The sequence below is a fragment of the Thamnophis elegans genome, chromosome 1 (genome assembly GCF_009769535.1).
Source record: "Thamnophis elegans isolate rThaEle1 chromosome 1, rThaEle1.pri, whole genome shotgun sequence".
Lineage (NCBI taxonomy): Eukaryota > Metazoa > Chordata > Lepidosauria > Squamata > Colubridae > Thamnophis > Thamnophis elegans.
In genome coordinates this window covers 54110308-54128916 of record NC_045541.1, presented here as the reverse complement: position 1 = coordinate 54128916, position 18609 = coordinate 54110308, and the positions used below count along the sequence as shown (strand labels likewise).

Below are 18609 nucleotides of genomic sequence, written 5' to 3'. Positions count from 1 at the left end.
TTTCTGGCCAGGAACCCCCTTTGACCATGGTGTACCATGCTGGAGACTGTATATAGCACCAAAAATTAAGCAGCATAGAACAGGGGGCCGGTTGACATTGTGGCACCTTTCAGACATGGGGCTCCATCCCTTGTGCTAAATTCTTCCTGTTTGTGGGCTCCAAGAGGAGCCAAAAGCCACCCTGTAGGGGTGGTGAAGCAAAGAGGGGCACCCTGGTATGCCAACAACCAGGCAGCACAAACAAGCAAAGCCCTACACACGGATGCAGGCAGCATGCAAAACTATGCCCCCTCTGGTCCACGGAAAAAACGAACCCTAGTGCCCAAAAGATTTGAGGTCGCTGGCATAGAAGAAAGAGTGGTTTTGATTTAGTATATTAAATCAAGGTCAGAGTGTTGTAGCGTTTAAAGGTTAGAATGAACGCAGTTGGATTTTAATCCTACCTTCAGCCATGGACACTCCTTGGATGACTTTGGCCCAATTATTATCTCTAAGAACAAAACAGGTCATTGGCTACCAGCAGTACCTCCTGGTAGCCAATGTAAATGAAAAATACATAGGATATTCAGTGTCCTGGCTGAAAGGGAGAATAAAGAGACATTTTAACTTAGAGTCTGTTCAGAGAAGCAAATGTCTGAGATCAAATCCTTAGGTCTATATCTGCCATTCCAAGGGAAGGCAGACAGTCTGGTGAGATAAAATATCTGTTTGAGTCTATCCATGAGTGGTTCTGGTTGCTTGCATAAATATAGGGAAATTCCCCTCTTCTCTAAAAGGAATATGTGGTAGAAATGAAAAAAAAATCTATAGAGTTATGGGTTATAACTTCCCATAATATCTGTATCGCTTCTGAAACTTTAAAGCAAACTGAGGGTAATTTAGGAATATCCTGAGGTTACACAATTTGCTGTTGCTTGTTTGTGAGTTAAGGATCCATTTTGGAACAGATATTGCTAAGGCACTTATGTAAAACAATAGAGTCTATTTGGAAATTGTGGGGTTTTTTTGTTGTTATTTGAGATTGAGAAAAGGACAAATTGGGCCAAACAGTTTAAGAACCACTAGCATAAAAGAAGATGGACTATTTTATACCATTTTGATAGTTCAATCCAACAAAGTAGGTATGAGAAAAATAAACTGAAGAAGGAAATGAGATATTTACTGCCAAGTGATTCTGGGCACAAGGCATGTTATAAATGTAATTAATACAATTAAATAAAATAGAGTTGTTAAGATTATTCTTCATGTGCTTCAAACCCTTCCATTCTTCCTTGTTAGAAACTGAAAGCTATACAGAAAATGTTGGAGGACCACATGCAATGTCTTGAGACCTCAATTATACTAAGTGAAATCCCAGATCTACGAGACTCAGGTTTATAGTTATAATAGCAACTCCTACTTTTCTTTGAATGAGTTATGAGGAAGATCTGCTAGTAATATATCAAACTTTCATGGAACATACATGCACGTATCTCTGCTGTTGATAATTGTAACAAAGTAAAATATAAGAACTGTTTCTATCACTTAGCTAAAGATAAATAAATTTTTTCCTGCATTTAGGATTAAATTACTCAATAAATGCTTTTATATGAAATAAACATTTTAAGTCAGTGGTAGAACTATACTTCTTCTGAAATGAGCAGCTAAAGACACTCTACTAATTTTATGTATGTAAACACACAGCATGTTATTCCTCTTCCTCAACCCATTCAGAACAAATATGACATAATTTGTGACAGCAAATTCTTAACTAACATTGCTCGAATCTGTGTCCTTATTTAAGAACCAGTTCAAGCTAGCAAAAAACAAAGATAAATGTTTCAATTTCCACAACACTGTTGAGTTCTTCTGGTATTATAGAGTAGCTTTGCCTTCATCTATATCTTACTACAATGTTCTGCTGACTATGAGGAACCATCTCTCATCTTGTTCTAATTCAGTCTCCTTTTCCTCTTGATTAGAACAACCAAATCTATTACCTCCCAAAGCTGATACTGAATTTGCCTTGCTTTCACAACAGCTATCTAACAAGCTTGAATATGAGTTGTGATCACCTGCTTGAAGCACATCACCTCAATAATTCTCAAACAATAGAATATGTCACATGCACAGCTGTAACTCACGTACAATTTCATGACTTTAAACAACATAAACGTTGACCTAGTTCTATTTATATAACTGCAGTTATTATAGTGATAATTTTAACAAAAGTCAGAGCAAACTTTACAAAGGTTTCAGACCAATGATTATTGCTACACTTTGTTAGGCCCTTTCTGGAAGAACAGGAATGACATATACTATGAACAGCATTTCCTTCTGAAAGGTTTACAGGTTGAGGAGCTGAGGAACTTAGCAAAACTCACTCCTCAGCATTTTGTGTACACAGTAGGGCCAACAAAAGCTCAGAGCAATGATGAACGAGAACAGAGAAGACCTCCTTTGGAAGCTGCCGATGTTGCATTAAGGAAAGCTAAGGATTTACAGTATTTACATTGTTTTAGTTAAGCTTGCACTGGCTATCCATCACAAAAACCTCCATGCTTTTAACACGTTGTCCTTTCTTGTCATCCATCTATCCCTCTTTGAGTCAACAGACCAAAGCTAAAGTATTGAGCTAGAAAAGGGCAAGAACATTTTTCATACTCCAGCTCTACCTTCTCAGAGTAAAATACACATGGCTATAAATGACAAAAATGTTACATTTAAAATGCATTACAAAACAAATCAACAAGACTTATTTTTTTTCAAAACAGGGGTTATATCAATTCACATTTCTAAAAACCATTATTATATGGTTTATTGGTTTGTTATAAAAACATGCTATGTAGCTTTTTAATTCTATAATCAGAATAAGTAGATGGCAGAAAAAGACTGAACATACCTGAATAAGAGAAACGTTGTATAGACTAAGTCTGAAGAGGTAGTTCCTGTGTGAGCAAGCAGATGAAATTAGGGAAGGTTTAGTCAGAAAAAATATTTTATCTGAGTTAAAAAAAACCCCACAAATATTATACCATCATAAAGCAGAAGTTTCTATAGGCACTGAATCAAACCTGAAGGATCGAACAATTCCAAATATATACTGTTTTATATTAGCTGGTTTTTAAATGAATTATGTAACATAAACAAAACTCTGAAAGGCTCTATCCTGTTCTATACAAAGTGAAGAGATAAAGGTTTCCCCTTTCTAGTTGTGTCTGACTCTAGAGGACGATGCTCATTTCCAGTTCCTAGCTGGGGGAGCCAACGTTGTCCAAAGATGCTTTGTGATCATGTGGCTGCTATGACTATATGCTGAGGCACAGGGAATGCCATTACCTACCCACCGAAGTTATACTATTTTTTAATTTGCATTTGCATGCTTTTGAATTGCTAGGTGGGCAGGAGCTGAGACAAGTAAAGTGAGCTCACCCCATCACATGGTACTTGGATCTCAAACAATAAAATCATGACAATAAATTAAGGTTATCACTATGTATAAAGAACAATTTCCCCTCCCAATATAGCAAACAGAAATCTCTGATGCTTTAAGAATCATTCCAATTCCATACTAATGTGTACCCAAGAAACCTGTAGATCTAACTCAGGGTTCACCACAACAGTCAATATTGATCTCCAAGGTTTGATGAGATTATCCATTATTATGATTTGTCATACAGTCAGCCAGGTATTTAAACAGGGTTTGGTATTTTTATCCACCAATCAAGTTCTTCCCAAGGACTCCGTTTGGCAGAAATTGTTTTTAAGTGTTAAAAGTACTGTTGCAGGATATAAGCTGTTCCGTGGAAAGTTGCCTTTTGTAATTGACTGATGGTGGTTTTGTCATACTGATGACATTCAAGTCATACTCCATATGTTCTGGGATTTCACTCAGGGGGGCTATTCTAGTGGTACTATCTTTGCTTTCTTTTATCACAGTTGTTCTACTTCTATTTGCAAGTCTTTATATTTTCTGGTTTTCTCCATTCTTTCTCTTCTCTTCTACTATCTCCAGGTACTGCAATGTCCAATATTCAAATTTTTTAAAAAATCTTTCTCATCAACATGCTTATTATTTAAAGTATCAGTTATTAAATTATTTTCATATATTATTATTTGGGGGTTTGAAACCTCATCAATAAGCTGAAGAGTCCCATTTAACAGTCTACCAAGAAATACAAAATATAGCATCACTACATCGCACAACAAAGACAGTATTCAAATATTAGAAAAATTAAGGAGGGGCGAGAAGCAGAAGACAACAGCATTCTTTACGTCAAGTACACAGATGGTCAACATATGAAGTCCGCTCTATTCACTAATAAAATGAATATTAATATAACTTGTCACACAGAGACAGCTGCTACAGGACGTGATTTAAAATGGCTCCAAATATTAAGTATCTTCCATTCATACAAACCACACTATATGTTTGATGTGGAAGATCCACAGTCAAGTTTTCTTAAAAATTAAACAGGCAAGGATGTGAAAAAAAAGAACATCTAATTTGAATGTGGACAGCAGTGCTGGAAAAGAGTGCAAACCTTTTCAAAACCATCAATTACTTCATACACACACACCCAGAGCCCGGGCTCTTATATCCAAGGCTGCATTTTCTCCCTTCAAAGCACATATGAGCTTTTGCCAACAGCATTTAGATGGAAACCATAGCACAAGGAGAATAGAGTTAAAATGTCTCAACTGCAGATCTGAACGTCTTTTAATTACTAAGCTAAAGATGATAGGAAATTCTACCACAAGCTGCTTGTTTCACATATTACTTAATTCTACAATAATTAACATTTCGTCGGTCTCCCTCTTCCTGATCTTCTTTCTCTTTTTTTTTCTAGAGAAAAGAAAACTCTACTTAAGCAAGTGCTGGATATTGTATTACAAAAGAGCATGGCTGTGATTTATGAATCCAACTTTCACCCTTGGGATTTCAAGTTCTAAGCATATTAATTGCATTTAAATTGTAGCTGGGCATGTAGTCAACACATCCTGCAAACTTCTCTCCAACTACTGCATCACATAATTAATACACCTCTTTTGCGCACTGTATATTTAAATTTTTGTGTTTGTCTGCTTTTGTCAATTTGAAGGACTAAAGACTTGATTTCTTCTGAATGATCATATACAACCGGTCTAAGTCCATGATTAAAGTGTTGATCTATGACAGTGATGGCTAAACTTTTCTGGACCGAGTGCCCAAAGAATGTGTGTGTATGCGAATGCACGCACACACGTCCAAACCCCCAAAAGCGTGTGTGTGTCTCATACATGTGCATGCTCCCTGCCCCTGTGCACGCTCCCAACCCCCATGCATGCGCACATGCCCCTACACATGCTCCACTCATGCGCATGCACAGTAGAGAACTGAAGATCAGCTGGCTGGTGGTAGACAGATGCACGGCAGAATTGAACCCATGCCATAGGTTCCCCATCATGGATCTAGGATTTAAATCGAGACTCACTGATGGAACCTATTAGCTGACTTTGGGACAATGACCTATAGCAATGGAATTGTCAGAAAGCATTTTAAAAATGCTAAAACTATGTTGGTTTGGGCTAGCTTATTTCCAATTTTGTTATGTTTGCATGCTGTGAATGGTCATGTGGAAATTGCATAATTTCCAGACTAAACCTGATTTTCTTTCTCTCTTGAGCTCTTTTTCCTGTGCTGTTAGCGCTTCAGAAGATAAAAAGATTGATCTAAGGGAGTATACATTCTTTTCTTTTATACTTTGAATATAAATCGAGGCAGGATTTATTTTCTAACTGAGTTTGGGGTAGCAGTGCTATATTGTTTCATTTGCTTTTTTGGAGTAATCTATTTATTCCTACAAGGGTCAATCAACAGCGGATCTCAGCCCTTAACAAAATGAAACCAGAATGTATCAAGTGGAACAATTTTATTCCAAGCTTAAAAGAATTCCTTTTTTGTTTCTTATATTCTTAGAGTTAAACCATGGTTTGGAGTCATTTCTTCTGTTTTTTGCATTCTCGGAGTTAAAACATGTCTTACTATGCTGTATGAACTTAGCCGGTAAATAATTGGTTACTTTAGTGGGGTTTTTTTAAAAGAAAATTTCAAGATGGTTTATATTTTACTGTACAGCAAAAAAGCCCCTTTGGGACAACCATGACCTGGATGACTGAGAATTTTCATAGACTTTTAGCTATGCACTTTGGGATGAGCACTTCGAATGGTGTGGGAGTATAAATGGAAATTGCAGACTAAAGGAACCATTTGCACTTCAGTTTGAGATACAGACAACAGATTCAACCCGAACAGCCTGCACCTGTCTTCAACAGTGAAAGGACACAGGGAAGAAAAACATTCTCCACACCCATTTGCACTTCTCAGATGACCCTGAGGATACAGATAACCTCAACGGCTTTCTAAACCAATGCAAATGACCAGCTGTCTGCAAGGAATATAAATCCTTCCATTCCTCACCATCCAGTCAGAGCTGAAGAAGCTTCTTGGATAAGAAGTGAATTGTCTTCAAAAGAAAAAAATAAGAAAGTCCAGTTGCCTCCTGGAAAAGCCCCTTTGGGATAACATGACCTGGCTGATGACTGATAAACTGCTTAGACTTTTATTGTACAACAAAATTTGAATGATTGGTCTGGCAAAAACTCCAAGTCACATATGTGAAACTCCAAGTGCATATCTGCATGCACTCATATCACTGTGTGTCGGTGTATAATCTGATTACTGTAGTGTCCTTTCAGCTTCTCTAAGCATGGAAGTTTTTGCCATTATTACCGAAGCTATATTTTCATTATTATTCAGCATATATTCTTTTCTTTTTATGTGAAATCTAGGAGCCTACTTTGGTTAACTAATATACCTTTGGCTTTGAGCTTTAATTCCAATTCATCCGGGGATTTTCCATACACCCATGTCTTGCTATTGCAAAAAATATATATTATCCTGCATAATGTATCAAGCTAATAATATACTTTTCTTGGAAAATGTGACCATTTATAAGCCTCAGGTCCCAGTTCACTCTAAGAAGGGCAACAAGAGGTTTAGAGGTTTGCCTTCCCATTCTGGTTAAGAATGCTATTTAAATGCATTGGTTTTGGATAAGTCATATAAAGAATTTGGCACTAGCAGCAGCCTGCCTCCTAGAAACATTGTATATTTTGAGTGAATAAATAATGCTAATATTACAGCTAATTCTTTCATGGCTATTGGATGAAAATACAGCAGAACTTATAAAATATCAATATGGGATAGCATACTAATTATAGGAAATAAATGCAGCTAACTTTTCTGAACGAAATAGAGAACACATTGACATTAACATGGTATGTATCTTCAGCTCTAAAAATTGTAATTTTTCACCAAATTTCTAGGGAAATTTGGGTTCATGTTTACAGGAAACTGATGAAAAAATCTATGCAAACAACACACACACACACACACACACCTCCCTCTGCCATGCCATCCGATACTATCTTAAAATTCAGTTATAAGATAAAGGAAACCATGTGTAATGCTTCTTACAGCATGCAGAAACTATGTATATTTATAGGGTTATTGCTGGAATTCCAACTTTTAAAATTGGAGATGAAAATTGTATCAAACTAGGATACCTTCTTCAGAATGTCCTTTTGCAGGGATGCCATTACATTTCATAATTGGCTCATCTGAGACCTTCCATACATGTGGGAAACCGGCAGTATTTTATTTATTTGAACATAGGGTTATTTATATGCTCCTTCATCAGATCATTCTTAGTGGTGTAGATCTGTAAAACTTTCCATAAATTATTAACTACTACATGTAGTCTTCGACTTTGACAATTGGGACTGAATATCCATTGTTAATCAATGTGATTGTTAGGTGAACCAAGCCTGATTTTAGGACACTTTTTGCTTTGCACATTAAACAAATCATGTGACTAGTAAGAAAATCACACAGTTGTTCAGCAAATCTGCTTTTCCCCTTTAACTCTGCTTGTCGGAAGCCTCTCGGGAAGGTCATAAAAGACAATCACATGATCTTGAGACATTCAACCATTCTAAATACATGCTGGTTTCCAAGCACCCAAATTTTGATCACATTTTAGTGATCAAAATCAAATTTTGATCACAATTTAGAGACATTCTGATGTTGTAAGTCACTTTTTAAAGTCACGTCGTAACTGAAGGCTCGCTAAGTGAATGGTTATAAGTCGAGGATTATCAGTATATAAGAACATAGCTGCCTGAAGAATCCATCCCAAATGATTTCTTCCAACAGCTTTGCACCCTCCCTTCAGAAGGCTCTATGGGACATTAGCGGTACTGTCATAGAACAGATACTATCAAACTGCACAACTGACAAAGCCGTGATTCTGAGTGCATCATCAGCTGTATTATAGTAAACCTTAACATTGTTAATTATTCATTTTCAAATATTTATTTTATTTCTTTAAAAAAAAAACACAAATATTTCATCATTTGTCAATCGTTAAGACATTGAAATACAATTTTTTTGTGTGTGCCCCTCCCTCCCTCCACCCCCCCACCCCCCCTCCTCCTCCCCCCCCGACTTCCCAGAACCCGTACACGGTATGGATTTTTAACTAACACAGTCTAAAATCTATTGAGAAAAAAGAAATAAAGAAATTAATGACATTCTACATTGACCTTAGCTTCTTCTTACTGAACTAACTTTTAACAGTTTAAATCATTTCTGATCTTAAGCATAGGCTAACTGGAATTTCTTGGTCCCGTATTTATTTTGTATATAGTCAATCCATTTTTTCCAGTCTCGTTTATATATCTCATTTGAATGATCTTTGAGATATGCCGATATTTTAGCCATCTCGGCTAAGTTTGTCACTTTCAATGTCCATTCTTGGATTGTAGGCAAGTCTTCCTTCTTCCAATATTGCGCCACCAACAGTCTTGCTGCAGTTATCAGGTGCAGAATCAAATTAGTCTCTACCACTGTAAAGTCAGTACATATACCTAGTAAAAATAACTGAGGAATAAACTTTATCATTCTTTTAAAAATATTTTGCATGACCCACCATATTTTTATCCAGAATGCCTTAACCTTTTGGCAGGTCCACCATATATGATAATATGTAGCATCGAGAGAACCACACCTCCAACATTTAGGCTGTACATTCGGATACATAGAAGCCAACTTTTTAGGATCTAAATGCCATCTATAGAACATCTTGTAAAAATTTTCTCTCAGATTTTGAGCTTGTGTGAATTTCACATTTCTTACCCAGATTCTTTCCCATGTATCCAACATTATTGGTTCCTCAATATTTTGAGCCCATTTTATCATACAATCTTTAACTAATTCTGTTTCCGAATCCATCTGTATTAATACATTATATATCCTCTTTATATGCATCAAGTTTTGATCTCTTATTTGTTTAAACAGATTATCCTCAACTTGGATAAAACCAATTTTTTGATCTATTTTCCACCTAGCCTGTAATTGCCCATACTGGAACCATGTTTGAACTACCTTCTCCTCTTTTAATACCTCTAAAGATTTTAATTGTAATACCCCCCTTTCCGAGGTAAGAAGCTGTCTGTAAGTAATTCTGTCCTGTTTTTGTGCTGTATTCATATTTTCAATTGCGTGTCTAGGAATTGCCCACATGGGTATCTTGTCATTTAATTTATATTGGTATTTCTTCCAAACCCGCAATAAAGCATTTCTTAAAATATGACTTTTAAAATTCTTATCCAATTTTTTGTTGAATAACAGGTAAGCATGCCAACCAAATACCAGATCGTGTCCCTCAATATTCAATATTCTATCATTGGTTAAATGAGTCCAATCACTAATTACAGATAATGCCACTGCATCATAATATAGTTTTAAATTAGGTAGTTTCAATCCTCCTCTCTCATGTACATCTTGCATTATTTTCATCTTTACCCTCGGCTTCTTTCCTGCCCACACAAATTTGTTGATACCCTTCTGCCATTCTAAAAGGTTCGCATCTTTTTTAAGTATAGGTAACATTTGGAAAAGAAATAAAAAATTTGGTAAAATGTTCATTTTCACTGCCGCTATCCTACCCAGCAAAGATAAGTGCAATTTCTCCCATTTTTTCATCTCTGTCTGTATGCTATGCCATAGTGGTTCATAATTATGCTTATATAATTTCCCATTTGAAGTTAAAATGTTAACTCCAAGATATTTGACTTTTTTAACTACCTCACATCCTAGCATCACTCCTAATTCTTCCTTTTGTTTAATATTCATATTTATAGCTAATATTTTGGTTTTTCCTAAATTTATTTTAAAGCCAGACACTTGACCATATTGATTAATCGTATTCATTAAAACTATACTGGATTCCTGCGGTTGTTCCAATATTATGACCAAATCATCCCGCAAAAGTGCGGACTCTATATTCTTGCTGCCTAATCTTGATCCCTTTTAAACCATCCAAGCCCCGTATTTTATTCAACAATACTTCCAAAGTTATAATAAACAATAATGGGGACAAAGGACAGCCCTGTCTTGTACCTTTTCCAATTTGAAAAGAGTCTGTTAAACTTCCATTGACTATGATTTGTGCTGTTTGCTGTTGGTATATTGCTTTAATTGACTGTAAAAAATTATCTCCTATCTGCATTTTTTGCAGTATCTTCAGCAGAAATTGCCAATTAACTCGATCAAAGGCCTTCTCAGCATCCAAAAATATAAACGCAGCAGGGATCTGGTTGTTCTTTCCCAAATATTCTAATGCATTAATAATTAATCTGACATTACTTTTCATCTGTCTCCCTTGTATAAAACCTGTTTGGTCCGTATGTATCAATTGTTGAATAACCAACATTAACCTATTTGCTAATATTTTAGTAAAAATTTTATAATCTACATTCAGTAATGAAATAGGTCTATAATTTTTGGGTTGAGTAGTATCTTGATCTTCTTTGGGTATCAAAGATATAAACGCTGTCTTCCAAGATGGAGGGACTTTACCTTCCGTTTGAATCATATTAAATAATTCTCTAAGAGGTTCTACCATTTCTAACTGTAAGTTTTTATAGTAAACCGCTGTCAAGCCATCTGTACCTGGTGCTTTCCCTGACTTTAATTGCTTAATTACCTGCAGGATTTCCCCCGAGGTTATTGGTTGATTCAATTTTTGCCTGTGTTCTTCTCTAACTGAAGGTATTTTCTCTTTGTCTAAATATTTGTCTATGTCTAAACCATTAATTTTATCCCCTTTATACAGTTCTGTAAAAAATTCCCAGAAAGCCTTTTGAATCTCTTCCTGTTGAAACACCTCCTTCCCTCTGTAAATCAGTTTAGATATATTTCGAGTTTTCCTTTTTTTCCTAATCTGATAAGCTAACCATCTGCCAGGTTTGTTTGCATTACAAAAAGTATTGTGTTTTGCATATAATAAATTAGTAGCTACCTGGTCAGAGATCAACATATCAAATTGAGATTTTAATATGTTAATAGCTTCCTTAACCTTTGTATCGTCTGGGTTCATTGTTAACTCCAGCTCTTTTCTCTTAATTTCCTCTTCCAGTTCTGTTCGTTTTAACCCTTGCTTATTTCTATGTGTTTTATTTATATTCATCAAGACTCCTCTCATATACGCTTTGCTTGCATCCCATACAAATTCCATAGATGTACCCTTATTCATATTCAAAACAAAATATTCAGATAGTAATTTTTTACAATCATTAATATACTTTTCATATCTAAATAAGTTTTCATTCAATCTCCAAGACCTTCTTGCCTGCACTACCCTTCCCAACTCCATCCAAACTGGGTTATGGTCCGAAAGGACCCTAGCCGCAATCTTTGTTTTCTTGACCCTAGAAAGCAAATCATTAGTGGTTAGAATAAAATCAATCCTTGAAAGGGATTGATGCCTGTCCGAGAAGAAGGTGAAGTCATATTCCTCTGCATTTCTTTCTCGCCAAATATCTCTCAATTCAAAATCATCCATAATGTCAAAGAAAGATTTGGGTAACTTTGCTCGCATCTTGGTATTTAGGTGGGAAATCTTCTTATCTCTCTTAGTGTCTATCACTCCATTCCAGTCACCCAATAGTATACAGGAACTATAGTCCCACTGTACTAATTTAGCATAAAGATTTCTATAGAATCTATCTTGCTGTTGATTGGGAGCATAAATTCCCAAAAGTAATGTCTTTTTCCCTTCTAAGATTAAGTCTAAAGCAATATATCTTCCTAAGGGATCTGCTTCTATTAATTCAGCTTTCATATCTTTTCTTAAGTATACAACTATACCATTCTTCTTTTCCATAGCGGAAGCTGCAAAATGTTGACCAAGTTTTGAGTTGATCAAATATTTTTGATCAGTTGACTTGATATGAGTTTCTTGCAAACAAATTACATCGTTCTTAAACTGTTTGAGATAATGAAATATTTTCTTCCTCTTCTGTGGAGAATTCAGTCCGTTGACATTCCATGTTAAAATCTTAGTTGTCATCTTTGGTTGGTTGAAGCATTTTTAGAGCTTCCTGCATGGTCTGTTTAACCTTAGGTCTAGCTCCTCCCACTGCTGGACTTCCTGGGAGGAGCCTGCTGGTGGTGGCAGCAAAAAATCAGCTGCCTCCGAATTCCTGGCTACGTACCTGTTTAGAGGATCTTCCATCTGACGTCTTATCAGGTTTTCGTATCCTTCAGGCAAGAAGGAAAGAAGAAACTGTTTTGCTGGCAAATGCTCTTCGATTTTTGCAGCTTTTGTGCTTGCAGGGAAAGGGGGGCTAGCCCAAGGCAGAACGGCTGTCCGTGCTGGGAACTTCAAACTGCCTTGTGCAGGACAAAGTAGGTCTCCCCCACTCTGTTCAAAGTTTTGTTTGATTTAATCTTATCACGAGCTGAATCCGTTTGCGTGGACAATAATTGTTTATCAACATTTTAGCTTCTTTTCATTTTCTTCTCCGAAAAATTATTTACTTAGAGGCTTTTAAAATGGCGCCGAGCAGGCTGGTTTCTCCGGTAATAACGAACACTTTTTCTTAATGCTCACAAGAATTCAAAACAAAAGAGATTGCTTATCATATGTTTTGGTTTCACAATAGGCCAGCAGAAGCTTTTTATTTAGTTTCATTTTTACAAGAATTTTACTCCTTCATTAACCTTGCTTATCTGGAAGTTAAATGGTGATGAATCTGCTGAACGGTCTTGTTACAATGTTTACTCACTGAAAGTTTTGCCAAGCCTTAAACTTCAAAATAAAAGGGGAACTCAGCCTCTTTACTTAAAGCTGCATATTCAGGCAATAGAGTTTTATTAACTGCAGGCAGATAAATTTTGAAATGGCCTCAAAACCAAATATTAACTTGAAGTCGTCACCCTCTACTTCCAGGGGCACATCTTCAGTGCCTGGCACAAAGCTGCAGCCTCCGCTTCCTACGCCCCCTGCTGGGGATGTGTTAACGAAAGAATTTTTCCTGAGTAATCTAAGCGAGGCTCTTAATGCACAGACAATTAAAATGGAAGATAAGTTTAGAGATAATAGAGAGGTGGTAAAGCAGGAGAGAAAAGAGGAAATAAAAGAAATGAAAGAAGAAATTAAAAGTGAAATAAAAGGACTTAAACAGGAGCTGTATGAGAAATTTGATGCTAAGGTTGGTAAAATTAGAGACAACATGCTGAGACTTGTAACTGTATTAACAGAACATATTTCTGGACTGGAAGATACTGTAGAGGTTCTTAATGATGCCAATGCTAACTTGACATTGAAAACAGAGGTGGTGGAACAAAAAGTGGAAAATGCTGAAAAAGAAATTATTATGATACAGTACCGACAAATGGAGTTCGCATTAAGAGTAAGGGGGCTGCGTGAGGAGAAACAGGAGAACCTGAAACAGATCCTATCGGAAGCTTTTGACCGCCTGATGGGAAGACCAGGGACCAACCTTGACTGGCAAATTGACAAAGCTTACCGCGTTAACTCCTGGCTGGCAAAGCAGAAGCAGCTTCCTCGAGACATCGTTATATATTTTACTACAAGAGAGCTTAGAAATATGGTACTGCAAGCGTCTTATAACACTAAGCTTCAAATTGGCGGTCAAGACCTGGCTGTTTTGAAAGAGATACCACCTCAAATGTTAAGAGCCAGGAGAGACTACGCTTTTTTGGTTGAAGAACTCAGAAATCGTCAGATACAGTATAGATGGGATGCACCATTTGGCATCATATTTACATTTGATAAGCAAAGGTACCGCCTCAACTCGGTATGGAAAGCCCGAGATTTTTATTATAATATATTGAAGGCCGGACACCCTGCACCATCTGGACCTAGAGAAAGACCACAAGAAGGACAGGATAGACAGCAAACTACACAACCACCAGACAAGATGGAGCATCTCTCTTCTCTAGAAGTGCAAGGTGCTATGGAACCAAGACCTAGCCGCATGACTACTAGACGTATGGAAAAACAAGCTAAAAAGCAACAGCATCAACAATCATCGGCCATCGATCAAGGAACTACAATAACATTGTTAATTATTAACAACATTAATACAATAAAATTATGCTCCTGGACACAAAAATCCCTACTGTACTTTATTGATTTTAAGAGGAGACAGTATTCTGATTCACATTCAGCCAAAACTTCCAGGGAATTAAATCAGATGACGCTACTCTAGTGTACTTAATTTTGACCTATGCTGTATAAATTCCCTGTACTTTCTTCAAAATCTTGATTCTGTTAATCATTCTATCAGTATCTTACCCTGCCAAATTCTATATTCAATTTTTTTCCCAAACATTTTTAGACTCTGCTATTTCATGTTTTGGCATCTATATAGCAGCATATAGAGCTGCATATAGCAGCATATATATTCATAGTTTATCCCTCAAAAAGAACATGTATCAATGATTTTAAGCAGTTATTCATTAATTATATCTCTGAAAGAAGTTAAGGAGAACTATGAATGTGACTGGACTGTTCTCTTGGGAGGGGGGATTTTGAGTAAATAGCTGAAATCATAATGAACTTTTACTCTTTTCTTTCCTGTAATGCCTCATTTGCAATGGGGCAATTGTTTAGTGCAATTTCCTTTTTAACTAAAAAACAACAACAAAAACCTCAATCATTTTTTCAAGCCAAACCAGTGAGAAGATCATTTGATCTGGAAAAAGTCATTTTCTCAATTGATAACTAAAAAGAAAGCCAATTCATTTACCTTTGATCTTTTCCCACAATGCCTATTTTTCCCTCTTCTTTAAGAAGATTAATGCCATTTTCCAAACATCAACATAACACACACTATCAGCCCCAAGAAAAGCACACAATGGTTTTCTATGAGTGGTCCTAATCGTGGAAGAAGGAAATACGTAATATGACTTTCTCGAGTTCTCAAAATGAAATAGTGAGCACTTCGCACAAAGTTCCAACAAATGTATTGATGATGTCTACTTCTAAAAAAAAAAAGGGGGGGGGAGCGGGTTTGTAAAATAATGCCATAAGATTGTACTTCATGCAAATGTTGGCATTTTACTCTGAATGCAATTTAGCAAATACTGGCTAAAAATAATGTACCGTATTTTTCGAAGTATAAGACACAGCTTTTTCCCTCAAAAAAGAGGGTGAAAATCTGGGTGTGTCTTATACACTGAATGCTGCATTTTTGGCCTCCTGAAACCCTGCCCCCTTTGGAAAAATGGCCATGCATAGCCTTTAGGAGACTTCCAGAATGCTCCTGGGGGCTGGGGAGGGCAAAAATGAGCGAAAAACTGGCTGTTTTTTGCTCATTTTTGCCTGCCCCCCAAGCCCTCAGCAGCACTCTATAAGCCTCCTAAAGACTATGCGTGCCCTTTTTTTTTCACAAAAACGGACCTGTTTTCACAAAAATGGATTTTTTGTGGGGTTTCTTTGCTCATTCTTTCCCCCAGCCCCCAGGAGCACTCTACAAGCCTCCTAAAGGCTATGCATGCCCTTTTTTGACAAAAAATGGGCCAGTTTTCGCAAAAACCTCCTTTTTGGGAGGTCTGCAGAGTGCAGAAACTTTTTTTTTAAAGATTTGCCTCTTCAAAATCTTGCTGCAACTTATACTCTGAAAAATACAATAACTGGCTACTACTGTTACTATTACAAGACATTTGGAAATCCACTGGGGATGCAGGTATATGGTTCTAATTTGCTACAATTGTCTTCACTTTTATCTTTGCTTTTAAAATACTTTATGGCGGCCCCAGGCTGTTCAGGTCAATACCTATTTGACTCCGCACTTCCAGGAATATCTATAAGGTTATACCTGGAAGCCATGCCTGAAGAGCAAATTGGTATGGTGGATCTCCATCCTATGGCATGTGCTGTTTGGTGCTGAGTCTATTTAGGAATACATACTGTGGAACAATGAGAGCCAAGGTGGCGCAGTGGTTAAATGCAGCACTGCAGGCTACTGCTAGATCAGCAGGTCAGCGGTTCAAATCTCACCGGCTCAGGGTTGACTCAGCCTTCCATCCTTCCGAGGTGGGTAAAATGAGGACCCAGATTTTTGGGGGCAATATGCTGACTCTCTGTAAACCGCTTAGAGAGGCCTGAAAGGCCTATGAAGCGGTATATAAGTCTACTGCTATTGCTATTGCTATATATTTATTTAGTTACATAAACTATTTCAAAAGCCACCAAATTGTTTTAAAGACCTATAAAAAGCTAGTTCTATGTGAAATGCATTGCTTCATGGAAATTAGTTAACATCAGCTTAAGGTTCACCTCCTTATATACAAGAATTAACACTTTAAGAAGATCTTCCAAAATAGTTCCATTCAAAGTTTTAAGCATAGGATAATTGCTTTTAATTGCTTTATTTCTATTTTTTTTGTAAACTGCCTCTGAAGTAGTTTAGATATTTCCAAATAAATAAACATTGTACCCAATCTCATAATACTGATGATACATGCATTCAGCATCAAACAATACTTTCTGAAAAATTTCAAACAAACCTCTGTACAATACTGTTTGTGTCATGATATCATATCCAACAAATTTCATTATTAGAGGTTATAGGCACCTCTGGTAACATTATAAATAACATGCAATGTGTAACCACTTTAACTTTTTCTTCTTAACATAATCATTGTTGTAATTTCAAACATTGACAAACTGGTGGGAAATATTGAAAAGGCTCCAAATAGAAGGTGATGATATTTTGACTCCTTGTTATATCCTTGGAATAAGTCAGAAAGATTATATAATGATAAAGGCATGTGGAATATCAGTGTTCAGTAAAGAAAGTAACATCTGATTTTTGCATTTTTCCTTCTTCATCATGGGAGTTTTGGCTGTCTCTTAATTATCTGCTGCTACTAAGCTATTGTATGATTTATTCATTTTAACACTCTTTTTCAAACCCTTACAGATTTTTTTTTGTACTAATGATTAATTATTTGATTGACTGATAATCTGCTCCAATAAGCACTCAAGATTTTTATATATCTATATATCATATATATTAAAATGGAAAATAACAATAAAGTAACTTTCTGACACTATCTTCAAGAGATGTAAAACAGGTATATTCAGTAGTATTGGAGATTTATTCTTAATATATCATACAGGGAAAAATTCTTCACAGTGTATAGGTTTACTTATTGTAACTTACTGTAGCATAATACAACACGGAATAAGGAAATGAATGTTCTTTACTGTTTTAAATATTAGCACTTTGACAAATAGGAAGGTGTGATCCTTCAACATCTTCTGTAGGAAAACACTCAATGAAAAACAGCAGGCACTAAGGTTCTTTAGCTACAGGGACTATTGACAGTTTAGCTGTTTATCTTTAGGTTGGGATATTAGTGGTATGGAAAGTACAGAGCAGATACATTGGAAAGTTTACAAACAGACTATATCAAATAAACAAACAAACACAGAGAGTTCTCTCACCATCTGACATTTAGATGCAAGGTAATACATTAAAGAAAGAAATAACAGTATTCTATCAAAAGCGGGTTGCCAGGTCCAATTCAGGATGCTGATTTTAAACTTAAAACTCCTTAATGTAATGAGACCATCTGAGGGATCTGAGGGATTGCCTCTCTCAAATTATATCAGTTTGGATGTCTTTGGTTCTCTTTTTAGATTCAGCAGACAGGGCATGTTGTGGGTACAATCTGCCAGGGATCTACATTTGGCAGGTCCCAGGTAGTAAGTCTTCAATACCGTGGCATTATGGACTTAGGTTAGTGCCTTCACTTTTGATGTTCCAGAAATCCATCAAGACCTGGTTATGCTCTCAGGTTTATTGGGGGATGGGGTGGTAGACAGACATGACCGGAGACTTATTTAGATGACTTTACCATTGAGATGGCTGCACTCTCACTGTGTGTGTTTGAGATTTGTATATATTTTTAGTTTTAATTTTTTTTCCATTTTAAATGCTGATTTTTTTCACTTTAAATGTCTCTTTTTATACATGTATTCTTTTTTTTTACTAACTATTGTACATTAGCAGGAGTACATTTTATATATATATATATATAATATATATATATATATATATATATATATATATATATATATATATATGTGTGTGTGTGTGTGTGTGTGTGTGTGTGTGTGTGTGCACGCGCGCTATGTTTGTGCTGATAAATAAATAAAGGGAGACTGGTATAGATCTATTTCAAGCTACTTAGCTCTCATCAGCTAG

At 36.2% G+C, this 18609-nt stretch overlaps 1 protein-coding gene across 1 annotated transcript in view; it reads right to left on the bottom strand.

Moving 5' to 3' along the window:
- Positions 1 to 18609, bottom strand: part of SEMA5B (semaphorin 5B) — a 623924-nt gene that overhangs the window by 176179 nt on the left and 429136 nt on the right. The window contains exon 7 of the mRNA XM_032227708.1: positions 2882 to 2927. Within this exon, the coding sequence (XP_032083599.1) occupies positions 2882 to 2927 (46 nt within the window). The remainder of the gene's footprint in view (positions 1 to 2881; positions 2928 to 18609) is intronic.